At 33.5% G+C, this 15,226-nt stretch overlaps 1 protein-coding gene across 1 annotated transcript; it reads right to left on the bottom strand.

The window, feature by feature from the left end:
- Positions 1-2,377: 2,377 nt before the first annotated feature.
- Positions 2,378-14,317, bottom strand: LOC110460140 (vitamin K epoxide reductase complex subunit 1-like protein 1). The gene is made up of 3 exons (XM_021512877.1): positions 14,117-14,317; positions 11,224-11,333; positions 2,378-7,667 (listed from the first exon to the last, which is right to left on the bottom strand). The coding sequence occupies exons 1-3, from the start codon at positions 14,293-14,295 to the stop codon at positions 7,441-7,443; spliced, it is 516 nt and encodes a 171-aa protein (XP_021368552.1). The 5' UTR covers positions 14,296-14,317; the 3' UTR covers positions 2,378-7,440.
- Between the last annotated feature and the right edge of the window lie 909 nt (positions 14,318-15,226).

Here is a 15,226-nt window from a genome sequence, read left to right as displayed (position 1 = left end):
ACTACAAGTTCCTCTATAAGCATAACCATAAGAAGTTGCGTTCATGGGTCTATGAATGCAATATGTTAGATCAGCGTCATTTTGAAGATGCTCCTCCCACCTCGATTAACAAAAGACAACGGTAGAAGCAAATGTTTTGGTTAACGTTAGGCTGTTCAAGGAATCTCGTTTGGACTTACGACACAGACAATTCAATGTCGAATTTATAAGGGAATATCTTTGTTTAGGTCGATAATAACTAAAAATTTAGAATGTAAATATAAGGATTGAACAGCATTTTTTCAATGTTCATTCAATTGAAAAAGGTCGATCAATCCTTATTTGCTTACCATCCCCATCCGCCAAACTACAGTTCAAATATATTTTAGTTCCTTATAAGATGTCGATGGATGGCAGACGGCACACGACGGATTTTCGGCTATCATCATCATCATCAATCTCAGTTTACTGTCAGTACTTTCGAACAGCTAACGCAATGGCTGCAATCAATTTGATACAACAAAATATATTTGCAAATAACTATCTTATTATGAATTAGCCACTAAAATTCAAGTAACTGCATTTAAGGAACTGCGTGAACATTTATAATTCCGTTTTACACACATTTTAACTCCATGTCCAGTGTGTGTTTTACACCAAAGGATGCCTAACCAAATGAGGTGCATTATCAGCAATCATTGTTAACGTTAACATCAATTAGTGATTACCATTAACACAATATGGTATTTCAAAAACGTTTATTTAATTGAAAAAGAAACATGAAAATAATCAAAAATAGTCTTACCGATGCCCAAAAATGAAGACATACTGGCTGGCATACTGAAAATATTAATGTAGCATAATTATAATTTGAGACGTAAACACATACCAAACAGATAACAAAGCATGAAATCAATATAATACAATACCATTTGTGTACTGCCTTTCAGGATTCACTCTCGTTCCTGAACTGGTGTGAATATTAATATAACATGGACCAACATAAACAATTTTACAATACATGACAACACGAGTAGTATAGTAATAAATAAAGTATGATTATTAAAAAAAAAAAAAAAAATTGAAGACAAAATATGAACGGGCAAGTTATCTTGATTTGAAAAAAAAAAATAAAAAAAAAATAAAAAAATATAGTGTTTCGTTTTTCCCCCCTTGTAAGCTGTTGGGGAATAAGTGAAAATTTCCTTTCAAATAAATTTATAGAATGTCTTAAGGCACTGTATGGTTGTTTAAACAATAAACAGTATGATTTGTCCACAACTATTTCAAAAGAACTATTTATTGTTATATAACACTGTAATTTATTGCAATCAAAAATAAAAATGGCACTTAATATATACGTAAATGTAATGAAATGGCAATGTCTACAAGTTAAGTAGCTTAACGTCTGGTCATGTCAAAAAATTAATATATATATCCCTTCCCATACACATACATATATACATTTTGTATAAGTGATTGTCTTTATCGTTTGTATGAAAACATGTACGTCTTTACAACGAATATTTCATATCTTTTGTCACAATATCAAATACAGAAACCCTTTTCATTGACATTTGTTTTTTTGCACTCTCTTTTTGCTGAAAATGATAAAAAGTACATACATTTATTTTCTAATATTCTAATATACAATGCATGTTTATCCATCGGAACTTTGACATCTTCTGCCTCTAAAATTGTCACATGTTTTGTTGACCTGGACTGGCTCAATCTCAGTGACCAGGTAGTTTAATGGGTAGAGTGTCTGGAAAAGTTTGGAGAGTCCTGGGTTTGAAACCTATTTACAGCACCAATTTTGTAACAGTGGCAAAATACACAGCCATAACGCGATTCGAACCCAGGACCATTGAAACTTTAGACGCACGTTCTACCAATTGAGCTACCATATTGCCGACGATCGACCCAGTTCAGTACTGTAACCATGCATTTTATTTTACAAAACTTGATAAATTTTGTTAATTGATTTCGGTATCATTTTAAATTCACACTATAATAGTGCATATTCTGTCAATTTTTGTTCTTTGCTACATTAGCATTGTATGTATATTACACTTCATAGTGTTTTAATCCTAAGTCCTTAGTAATTCTTGTGTGATATTCAAGTATTCATTCACTATTAACTATGTCTTCTATTTACCTATTCTGAATACTACTTATCTGTGATCACATTTAATGCTTTTCATATATTAACACTATTTTTTTATATATATCCCGGGGGTCTTTGTAGGTAGGGGACTCCCAGTCACTTACAAACCTGGGATATGTATACTTTCTGTTTCTTTGATGATTATTACTGGTGTTTTTTTATTAATATATGTGATTATCTCCCTTTACTTGTAATATAATATGTTATTGTTATTTTTACATATGTTTGTCGCAATAATAGCTCTCAAGAGCTAATGTTCCTTGTTTACCTGTATGCGACGTTAAATAAAGTTTCTTGTATCTTGTATGCATTCACAAGCTTAAGGTAGATTTATATCTCTTGCATTGAACAATCACACTGCCACATAAATATCACTCTATACCAAGTATCATCTAAATGCATGTTACAAAAGGATGTATGGAATTCTACTTGCATCACACATTGTTCATTTTAACTTGATATGATTTATTTTTTAAATAACATACGTTCTTTTCATGTATAATAATGATAATGATTGACATGGATATCAATATAAATTTTCAAGTCTTGGAATTTCTATTTTTCTCAAAACTTGCCAAAACAAAATGTTCCGTCAAACATTTCACACCAGTTAAATAATGATCTATACTTATTAATTATGCTATACAGAGGGATTTCTTGAATAGAACCTGTTCTGTTGCATACAGCTATAATACAATCTGGTACTTTCACAAAATTGTGAATTAGAAGATTTTATATGAAGCCATAATCTTTCTTCATCGGTATCTTAAGAAAAGTTCACAAAATTAAAATACACAAAAAGCTAACTATTCTTTTCAAAATGATCGGTGGAATAGAAAAATGTGACCTGTTTGACATAAAAAATATTTTGATTTGTTTACCTGTTCATTATTTATATGCTTGTTACATATTTTTCAACGTTTCTACGAAATTCTATTGTCTCTTTTGTGGTACGATCGACAGATTTTAAGCTAAGAATAACACCATGAATGTCTTCAGAGGATATTGCCATTGACTGTACTTGCACACAAATCGTTCAGTAAATATCGAGTGCTAACGATCAATACAACTCATCAATTGAATGTACTGTATTTTACAATGTACTGTATTCTGTATTTTACAATGTACTGTATTTTACAATGTACTGTATTTTACAAATTACTGTATTTTACAAATGATGTATTAAATATCACTCTTAATACTGATAGCATTTACCTTATAAAATAAAATTTAAATTCTGTGAAGTACATTAAGGAGTTGAAATGGATTTTAAAATACATTTATGATTGTATGAAATACAGTTCTGTTCAAACTTATTCCATGATTTTGTGAAGCGCTTGTGAGAGAAAATGTTTGAATGGAACTGTGTTGCATATTATTTAAAATGTTTTTAAAAAATGCATTTGAACCTTACATTAACGTTTAAAACGTCATGGTGGTTTCTTATAGTTCAGGATATATTCAAAACAAACTGTTTATTCAAATTGTGAAACAGCCTATTTTTCACAGGAATAGATCTTGTTTCTTCTGTCGAAACAGCCCTGTTAGGCAACAAGTGTTAATCAGATTTTGTTTCATAATTCTTTTCATTGCTTTACAGTAAATTGTCGAAAAAGACAACTGTCAAAAAGTAACAAAAATGTGTTGAAATATGATTTTCTCGTGTCTGCAGGTCATCTGTTACCTTAAAATAGTATATCAAGCAGTTAAGACATTGTCAATTCTGTAATCTCATAGTACATGTACTTATGAATTATGTTATGCACCAATCACGGTGGGTGTGGCCATGGAATTAAATTCCTGGTGTGGCATACTTTTTTCAATACATTCTTTTTAATAGTGGTATGACAATAAAAAGTTTAGCCAGAGGTAAATTTAAATCAATATAATAATAGCACAGAGCTCCATGATTTTTTTCTTCCATGTTTTCAGAGACCTGTATATTTCTGATTGGGAAAATACGGTAGTATTTCAAATATATTTACATATTCGCTTTCTTTCTAATAATACAAAAAACCTAAAGCCATTATACAAAATACTTATGGCTGGTATATGTAACCTTCAAATGTTTCACTCTTTAAAAAAAGAAAAATTTCATCATAAAGTACTGCTTAAAAAAAGAAAACAGAGAAAAAATATAAAATTAAAAAGAGAGAAAAAAAAACCATAATTCCCACAGTAGTAAATTTATTGCTAACAAGATATTAAAAACTTCTTCATTCAACCAAATTCCATTAAGCATGTGTTAAATTTGTTGCATTCCATTTGGCATTCATATGGCTATTAATGCAAAATGGAAGTTGTTTTTTAATACCTATTATTAGCTATAAGTTAGAAAAAAATTAATCTCATGGAAAATTGAATTCTATATATCTCACTTCCATCTGTAAGAGCTGCTACAAGTCACTGGTTACATATAAAAACTAGAGTCTGTCTGCAAAAAATCCAATTTCTTATCCTGAATTATTTTTATCGATAAAGTAAACAACAAGAACTGAATACAAATAAGCTACATCAAACCAATAATTGAAGGGTTAGTTTTAAGTAATTTTTCATTTTGTTTTCACTCCCTAAAATCAGATTACGAAATATACTGCACAAACTATATTGCACTTGATGTGCGGAGCATTATTGAAGAGCTAGAGTGCTTGTTAAAAATCACACACACAAAAACCAGAATGAAGGCATTTGTTACATATTCTCAGCCAGAAGTAGTGATCATACTAAAAAATCAATAAAACTGTAACAGTTTTGAAACACTTATTACCAGCCGAGTAACCAGTCAATCGGTCAGTTTTTTGTTGTTGTTTGTTTTGTGTTTTATGCCCTTTTAACAGCTAAGCATGGTCATTTAAGGACGTAACATGTTTTGGTCTGTTTGGTAATCAATCAACCAACAAATATTCGATTATTAAGTTATTGATTTTGTTAAATAGTTCACAGTCTTCCGACCGAGCAACTAATTAACCGTTTACAACCCTATTTGTTACAATTAATACATCTATGATAGTCTGACAGAATAACAAAGTTTGTTAACATACTATCAAACATGCTAATATGGATACAATAAACACCCTGGAATATAGGAGGATGTACACATAACGTTGGAAGGCTAGGGGTTCATAACCCTCACCGTGCAGATTTTTTCCGCATACCCCCGTTTCCTTCCACATTAGGACCTCTTGTGCATTTCCATCTAGGGGAACAAAATTGACTAATACAAGTTGATAAAACTTGTTCCATAATTGTTCAAAACAAATAAATTTCAATTAATAACATTCTGATCCATGAATCAATATCTTAGATGCATATTTCTTACGGTGTCTATTTTCATTACCTTTCAACAGAGTTGTATGCTCAATGTATTTATAGTTCCTTTTGACACAATTTGACACAATCGTTCAAATTTAGTCCAGCAGTATAAATCAATACCAGAAATCAATAAAATCCTTTAACAAATCATTTATAATTGCTATATATAAGATTTGACAGGAAAGTAAATTTAAATGCTTCCGGCAGATTTACTTACTCTTCTGGTATGATAACAAATGATCTGTCTCCTGATTTTTCAAAATCAATTAAAGATAAAGGTTTAAATAACAACTGTCAACTGTGCTTATTGATTGTACTTGCAATGATTTACTACCTTAATGCATGTTATTCTTCAATTTTACAAAATAGAACATTTTATGAAGGATATTTTGATTGAGAAATTAAGTTCAGATGACTTCCTATTCTCATGTTGACACAAAGTACTATGAAATAAAACAGTAGCTGTCAAACTTAAATTGAAAAGAAATTGAGCAAACCGAAGGAATGATTTTTCACCGTATATTGATTTTACATTTAACATACAATCTTGTCATTAATTTGAATTCCAAAAACCCTGAAAACCACAGACAAACTTTTTACTTTGCCACCCAAACAAAAAATAAGCAAAGGGGCACATTAAATACTTGTGGAGAAGGAATGGGTGAGGGACAAAAATGGATTTCAATCTCACAATCTAAGGCACTTATCATTTGTTCTAAGTATTGGTAAATCAGGAAAGCATTATTCTTTAGATAAATATATATAACTTGCAACAAAACTGTTTACATAATAAATACGGGTAAGTTGCAAGCATAATACAACCTAAGGTATTGATTTTATCTGTGTATCAAGTTTCATAAAAACAGGTTGGGAAGTTTAGTGGCAGTAATTTAAGTTCATAAATGCGACATGTCATACAAGCTTCCATCCATGGACAGATAACCAGACTGAAACCCTGATTCCAGTTTTACCTCCCTACCTTTTGTCGATAGGGGTATAAACGTATTTTTAATACATGTTTTGCAAAACATTTCAAACTTAAAATGGCTAATTTTGAAAACATGGGATAAAATCTTTGTAAGATATAAAAAGTTATTTGAATGCGATTCTCGTTGTTTGTATCATACTATTTGGAGGACACCTCAATACAATCCAACGCAAATAGAAAAATAAGTTACATTAGGATTTTCCTTCATAAATGAAAGCAATTAACCCATTTTCCCCTGAAGTCACATTTATCAAATTTCCCCCCCAGAAAGACTGGGCAAGTCCAATTTAAAAATATGTAGGGGTGAATGAGCTAATAAACAATACAAATTTTGCTATTTTAATTTGAGAGATATATAAAACATTAACAGATTTGACACTGCTCGCTGCACTAACTTGTTCAGCCTCATTCACCCCTGCATGTCCTTCCCTGCATCCCCTCTACAGATGTATCAACAAGGCAGAAAGTGAAAAGCATTAGAATTAAAAACAAAGTACAAGAAAATAAAGACAAAAAACCCCAGCTTAAATGACTAAAGGTCAAACTAAGGTCAAACTAAATGATGATTGTGCAATGCTTAACATTCCAACTTCCCCTTTTTTCGAGGGAGACTCCCCAATTTTGGACCCTAAAATTGAGCTTTAACATCCAATGCTTTTATCTAAAAGAAGTCATTTATAAGTGATATTTTTCCCTACGGTGTACATACATACATTATATCAATATATGGACTTATTTCTGAGTGTGCACAATCTCCCCCGTGGAAATTTTAAAAAAAGTTGGCAAGTATGGCTTAAACCTAGGGAGCAGTCTGCCATTCTCTTTCTGTATACCCGTGGTCTAAATTCAACCACAATAAAAAGCAGCCTACTCAGATTTTTTTTTACATTCTTTTGATCAAATATTTATCATTCAAATGCACTAACATGCAGTCATACAAATATATATTATGAAAGAAATGGATTTTCTTTTTGTTTTTGCGTGTCATCAATTATTAGCTCTGTTTGTGTTTCCTCTTTGTTTTTTGTGCCGAGTTGTAGTTCCTCTGCTTCAAACATGCACAGGCCAAAATGAAGGCGTTGACGACATACGTTGATACACAGACGACACAAAAGTCCTCCAGGATGAAGTAGAGAATGTAGGCGAGATACACTGAACCAAAGTTAGCCATCACTCCCGTTATAATCTGTACGGTGGTCAACATAGGTAGGACACTTGAGGCTGAAATGAAAATAAAACTTGAGAAAGAGGACAGGAAAGACAACCTAACAATACCACTTTACAGTTCCCCGTACCACTTTACAGTTCCCCGTACCACTTTACAGTTCCCCGTCCCACTTTACAGTTCCCCGTCCCCCTTTACAGATCCCTGTACCACTTTACAGCTCTCCGTACCACTTTACAGATACCTGTACCACTTTACAGGTCCCCGTACCACTATACAGATCTTTACAGATCCCCGTACAACTTTACAGATCCCCGCACCACTTTACAGTTCCCCGTACGACTTTACAGATCCCCGTACAACTTTACAGATCCCCGCACCACTTTAAAGTTCCCCGTACAACTTTACAGATCCCCGCACCACTTTAAAGTTCCCCGTACAACTTTACAGATCCCCGCACCACTTTACAGTTCCCGGTACCACTTTACAGATCCCCGTACCACTTTACAGATCTTTACAGATCCCCATACCACTTTACAGATCCCCGTACCACTTTACAGATCCCCGTACCACTTTACAGATCCCTGTAAAGTGGTACAGGGATATGTAAAGTGGTACAGGGATCGGTAAAGTGGTACGGGGAACTGTACCACTTTACAGATCTTTACAGATCCCCGTACCACTTTACAGTTCCCTGTACCACTTTACAGATCCCTGTACCACTTTACAGATCCCTGTACCACTTTACAGATCTTTACAGATCCCCGTACCACTTTACAGATCTTTACAGATCCCCGTACCACTTCCAAAATCACAACTATACGCACACAAGAAACTTTCCATCATAACAACAGCTATGATTAATAATTTCTGAAAAGAAAATCATACATTTTGAGAAATTTATGACAAAAGTAATGAAGGTGAAAGAAACAAACTGTATTCAACAAGAGTATTTTTTTTTTAGCTGTGCTAGACTGGGATTCAAACCCTTGACTCCAGATTACTATACTTTCACTCTAACTGACGGGGCTTCCCGGTCAACAAAAGTTTCCTCGCCCAACTGTACTACAGTCATATACTCATATCGAAAAGAAAATTAAAGGGAGGTGACTACATGTAAATACATCTGCAGGAAAAATTGCAGTGTAGTGGCACATGTGTACAGGGATCCTTAAACTCGAGATCAATTTTTGTGAATAAAATCATGTGTCTCCCCTTACTAAGACAATATGCATATACTGCTGTACAATGCATGGTACACCTTCTTTGGGTGATGCAGGAATACTTCAACTTTTCAAGATTTAACAAGATATCTTCATCTAAGATTAACAGCCTGCCTACATGTTATAACAGGAAGAACCAGAACAGGAACCAGAAGAATCTTCACAAATACAATATTGTGTTCCTTTCATTTAACAGATAGCTTGCAAAGTTGATGCAGCAGTTATCAAACACTGATTGAGTTAACTCCTACAGGAAGTTCCTTTTATTGAAAACCAGGGTTTGGTCAGTGTTACAATAAATTATTAAATAGAGGGACATTTGAAGCAATCAAAGAAACACAGGAACAACATGCCATGTATATTGAAAGAACTTCAAATAAATTCAATAGGTATAGTTGTAATCACTTCATCTTCAGGTGTGTCTCATTTGTCTTAAAAAAAATCTTAAGAGTTAGATTATTGTATAATTTCATCAACTTAATAACTTAAACCTGAATCAAGGCAAGTCACTCTTTTACGTTGAATGATGCCAAAAAGATGATAGAAAGTCAGATTTTAAATCCGGACATGATCAAGGGGAGATAATCACATATTGAAAATAGAAGTTATAACCACAGAACATAGCCTTAGATACCAGTATTGGTCCTATTTTATAACAAGAGGCCCAATGGGCCTGCATCGCTCACCTGGTATTAATCTCACACTTGTAATCTTAAAAGTGGACTAAAATACAGCTACAGGCAAAATATCAGTGTTTCATTCATAAGAACCTATTAAAAGATGTATAAACATATGACACCTGTGACCTTGAATGTCGAACAAGGACATTATAATATTAGGTTGAACAGAGTTTATAGTCTTCCAACCCAGCATGCTTCTGGAAAAATATCATTGCCCTGGACCTTCTGGTTATACAGAACAAATCATTTAAAGATTTAAACATATATTGACCACTGTAACCTTGAATATGGGCGAAGGTCATTCACTTGGTAGTCCTTCATCCCAGCATGTTACTGGCCAAATATACATGTATCATCACCCTTGGCCTTTTGCTTATTAAGAAGTCATTCAATGGTTTTAAAAATATTTGACCTCTGTGACCTTAAAATATATATGTCATGGTCATTCATTTGAACTTAGTAGCCCTTCATCCCAGCATGTTACTGGCATTATCCTAGGCCTCTTGTTTATTCAGAAGAAGTTGTTTAAAGGTTAAGAACATATTTGATCCTGTGACCTTGAAAAAAGATGAAGGTCATTCATTTGAACAAACTTTATAGCCCTTCATCCCAGCATGCTACTAGCCAAATATCATCACCCTAGGCCTATTGGTTATTCAAAAGTTGTTTAAATATTTCAAACATATTTGCCCTCTGAGTCCTTGAATATAAGTCAAGGTCATTTATTTGAACAAACTTGGTAGCCCTTCATCCAAGCATATTACTGCCCAAGTATCATCACCCTAGGCCTCTCGGTTATTCAGAAAAAGTTGTTTAAATGTTTTTAACATATTTGACCCCTGTGACCTTAGATATAAGTCAAGATCATTTATTTGAACAAACTTGGTAGCCCTTCATCCAGGCATGTTACTGGTCAAATATCATAACCCTAGGCCTCTCGGTTATTCAGAAGAAGTTGTTTAAAAGATTTTAACATATTTGACCCCTGTGATCTTAAATATAAGGCAAGGTCATTTGAACAAACTTGGAAGCCCTTCATCCAAGCATGTTACTGGCCAAATATCATCATCCTAGGCTTCTTTAATTGGTTATTCAGAAGAAGTTGTTTAAAGATTTTAACATATTTGACCCCTGTGACCTTTAAAATTGATGAAGGTCATGTATTTGAACAAACTTGGTAGCCCTTCATCCAAGCATGCTTCTGGCCAAATATCATCACCCTAGGCCTTTTGGCTACTGAGAAGAAGTTGTTTAAAGTAAAAGGTTGACGCCGGACAGACGTCGGATGAGGGACGGATGACGGACGCCGCACCATGCCATAAGCTCACTTGGCCCTTTGGGCCAGGTGAGCTAATAATACTGGAAAGCAGTAAATTTCCTAATTTTCAGCTTGTGCATAAGGAATTTTTCTTTCTTTCTGGTGAATAAAGTGAAACTATATGCTATACAGGAAAGACACAGGATTTTTTCCCCTCGTTAATCAAAGTGAACGTTTCAATGGCTTTGTGTAGAATTTCATTTTGAAAATGGACATAGGGATATTGTTTGACCCCTAAAAATGAATGTGAGTTTTGTATCAGACTATCAGGTCTTGAATTAAATTTTAGAATAATTGAATTATTTTATTTTGGAAAACAAAGTGAAATTAATGCTAATACAAGGGAAGATAATCAAAGATTGAATAAATGTATATATGCATTCATACTCACCACAGACGATCTGCATGAGGTAGAACATCATACCAAACACACTGTTTGGTTGGTTCAGCGGACTGTCATGTCCCACAATATACTGGAGAAGTCCAAAGCCCCTTCCATACCTGTCGACAATAATTTGTAAAAAATGTACAAAATATACACATCATTATCAGCATATTATAAAGTCCCTCTCATAGATTCTGATCCCAACCAATGCTGATGATTACCACTAAGTATCATCAAAATCTGACAGGCAATTGCTGAGAAGTGGAAAATGTGATTGCTTACGCACGACGATGAACAAAAGGCGTTCGCAATAGCTCACCGTAAACAGGCTGCATACACATAAACAATGCTCAAGTCTTTCTGCAGACATCTAGCGAAATGTTGTGTTGTAACATGAAAGGTACATCAACCTGGACAATTATATATGTATTTAATATCTGTATATTGTAATAAATATTATGTTAAAGACAGAAGTCTAAGAAACCAGCTATGTATTATACATGTTTTTGCCATCATCTCTCATAGTTGTTTTGGTAATTTTCTTATCAACTTTATTTTATAAAAGACATACACCATCAGAAACAATACCAATATTAATTTATTATCCAATAAATATAATAGCTATTCTAAACATTTATTGTTGAATATTATTCATTTCCAGTCCAGATATTTTGATAAATTTAGGTTACTGTACTCATAATTCGCTGACTTTTTTTAAGAAATAGATAATTGAAGTTACATATATACTTCCAAAGTCTTATTATTATGCCAAGAACTGTCATGTGGGGGGTGGGGGTAAACACCTATTAAGCTAACAAGATATAAATATTGCTTAAAATTTCTTGAAGATAATTATTGTGCTTGCCCCATTTTGATTCCATATATCTGCATTAAATGATCAGGAAGACATGTTTAATTTCAGCTACAAATGTCAAAATACTTCCAATTACAACATCACCTTCTATTATGAATAATTGCTGAACAATGATCCAAAAGCAGCTTCAACTAAACTGAATCCTTGTGTGATGTGATCGGGTTCGATAAGTCTGGGCTGCCCGTGCTCCTGATTATCACCATTGAGATATTAAAGCATTTGAAATACCTAAATTATATTACTGTAACAACACGGGTGGTCACTGCTGGTTTCTTGTGTTGGTGGCTCACTGGAGACAGGTTTTGCACTACAGCATTAATTATTTTCAAGTTTCTTAAGTTTGGGGTGACAAAAGGGGATAACGGAATTTATTATGATAGGGAGATCGCAATGTCAAAAAGGGAGGAACTGGGGATGGCTGTTTTGATGCTCGATATCGGGAGATTCCCGGTCATATCGGGAGACATCACATGTGTATGTCAAATAGATATAGGTGCTTATGCCGTCAATTTGGTAGGTCACATCCAGCGGTGCAGAGAATGTAAGCGAGCATAACCCGTGGAGTGTCAATGACATCAACAGACAATATAATGAAACACAGAAATAATTTAAACTAGAACAAAAAGACTATATTGACTAAAAATCGTGTTGGGAGATCCTCATTATGAAATATGTATAACAATAACATATAAAAAGAAAAATAATGAGAAACAAAGGGGTATCTGTTTACATGTGCTGATGTGGTATTTCTTCAGCCCTGATTTGAAGTCATTCATATTTGTAAGAGACAATGTTTGGAGGAAGAGCATTATACATATAGCTATACAAATAACGAGAGTGCAGGCAAGTTATCACATTAGTGAGTTTCGGTTAATAATTTGTCCAAAAATGCCACTTTCAAACATTTCACTAATTTGCAAGTAATGAAAATGTTTAAATGTAATATTTTGTATGTTTATGTTACACAAGTCGTACTGATACGACAACTCCGAATGTGTGTGTGATTTACATTGAAATAAGTGGCTTTTCTTCACAACTTTGTTCTAGTTAATTTTCGGTAACTTGAAGAAACTGGTTTAAATGCTGTTTGAATACTTAGATGGCTGGGATCGGATGAGATGAGATCAATTTTCATGCATCACAACAAAGATTCAGTCCTGAACAAATATTAACTTACAAATCGATACCCAAAATTATGTTTTTCATCGGGTCCGGATGAGAAGTCCAGGGCTATAAATGGTCGTCTCCCCCCCCCCCCCCACCTCACCCCCCATATTTTGGATAATTTATCATATGTACATCTCCAATCTAATTGCACATAAACAGGAAACAACTGACAAATTAAAAAAAAAAAAAAATGGGACTTGAAAACTTAATCAAATCAGTCTTTGGTTACTGTCGGTCTCTATGCTTGCAGTCATCATGCGATTGTACAGCAGTACTTTCAGGCCGACAACAATTTCTTTCAGAATAAATTTGGAAAATTTCCAGATGGTATTTTAATTAAAGTGTTGTAAGATGACTGAATGATAGACGTTAACAATATTTTTTTAAAAGATACTGCTCGTTGGTTGTTTTCTAAATAAAGAACTAGAAAAATGGAAAATGAATTATCCAATTTTCTGATCGTCATTTTCATAAACATCTTGTCAAACTTTTTGAAGGCTTTAACTACATGTTAAAGACTAGGGTGATGTTAGTCACATCTTATGTATTATGACGTCATACTGCATTTTCGTCACAGGGTGAATTTGCCTACGCTAACGTTAAGCATTTAGAAAATCGAAACAGCTCAATTGACAGACTGTACTGGCTTGTACTAGCCCTTAGCAATCCTGAACCCACGCAATCTCCTTACAGTACTGTAGTACTGTTTGTGTCGGTAGTAAAGTTCATCGGCATCTACGTGTAGTATGTGTATGACGTCAACAGACTGATTCAATGACACACGCCGTAATTACTATTTTGCCTCACGAAACGTAACGTTACGTGTTGCCCTGGTCGACCTGTCAAGTGAGTTCTTACCTGGACGTGAACACCTTGGAACAGCTGACACTCTCGCTGAAATCACACATGGCCTTGAATGACTTGTCCTTTTCTGCCGATGTCTCCACATAATAAGCGTATAGAGATAACAAAATACCGACGAAACTTAGAATATATGTTGAAAACAGCAAAAATCTGGACCTTCCACGAACACCCATAGTTTCAAATTTTGACAGTCGGCTTTTGTCGCTTACGTTCTAGCAAATAAGAAAATATACTTGATTTATACTAACAGTTCTTAAGCTAGTTATTATCCATGTTATATAATATGTTAAAGATGCATGCTGAAATATGTTTCATAATGTATTTTATAATGAAGGAATGAAATTAGTTTCTGTTTCAATTGTTCTAAGCGGCTAATCACACGTCAGCTCAAAATGTGTCACGGTGTGTAACGAGTACCTCCAGTTACTTCCATGCTTACATATTACACCACATTTTCAATTTGAATTCTTCCGTAATATATAAAAAAAATATTCATAGATATCTGTAATTAAAATACAGATATCTTTATTTGCAAATAAATAATAGATATCTGTAATTGAGATGCAGATATCTTAAATTTAAATACAGATATCTGTAATCATAAATACATATATTGGTATTTGAAATACAGATATGTTTATTTCAATATTACAGATATATCTATCTTAAATATGCAGATATCTGTTTTTAATGGGTAAAAACCAAAACGGCTTTGCCATAGGCTTCTTACGTCGTCATGTGAGGAAGTGCTAGCTGCTAATCCAATATGGCATTCCAAATAAATCCCTTTACTTTATCTCTAATATTTAGATCTTCTTTGGAAACTGGTATCTTTCCGAAACAGTGGAAATTTGCTCTAGTTATGCCATTATTTAAAAAAGGTGATAAAAAAAGATTCTGCAAATTATAGACCAATAGCACTACTAAGTACAGTACTATCGGGAAAGTTTTCGAACGTTTGGTTATTAAATACTTAAATAATTATTTGCTGGAAAATTCACTGATATATAAATACCAATCTGATTTTCTACTGTTCATCAAATAATTGAAATATATCATACATTATGTGAAAATATTGACAAAATGGAATCATCCTGTCTAGGT

This window comes from Mizuhopecten yessoensis, unplaced genomic scaffold (assembly GCF_002113885.1).
Source record: "Mizuhopecten yessoensis strain PY_sf001 unplaced genomic scaffold, ASM211388v2 scaffold10327, whole genome shotgun sequence".
Lineage (NCBI taxonomy): Eukaryota > Metazoa > Mollusca > Bivalvia > Pectinida > Pectinidae > Mizuhopecten > Mizuhopecten yessoensis.
The sequence above is the reverse complement of the archived record's forward strand: the minus strand, read 5'-3'. Positions and strand labels throughout refer to the sequence as shown.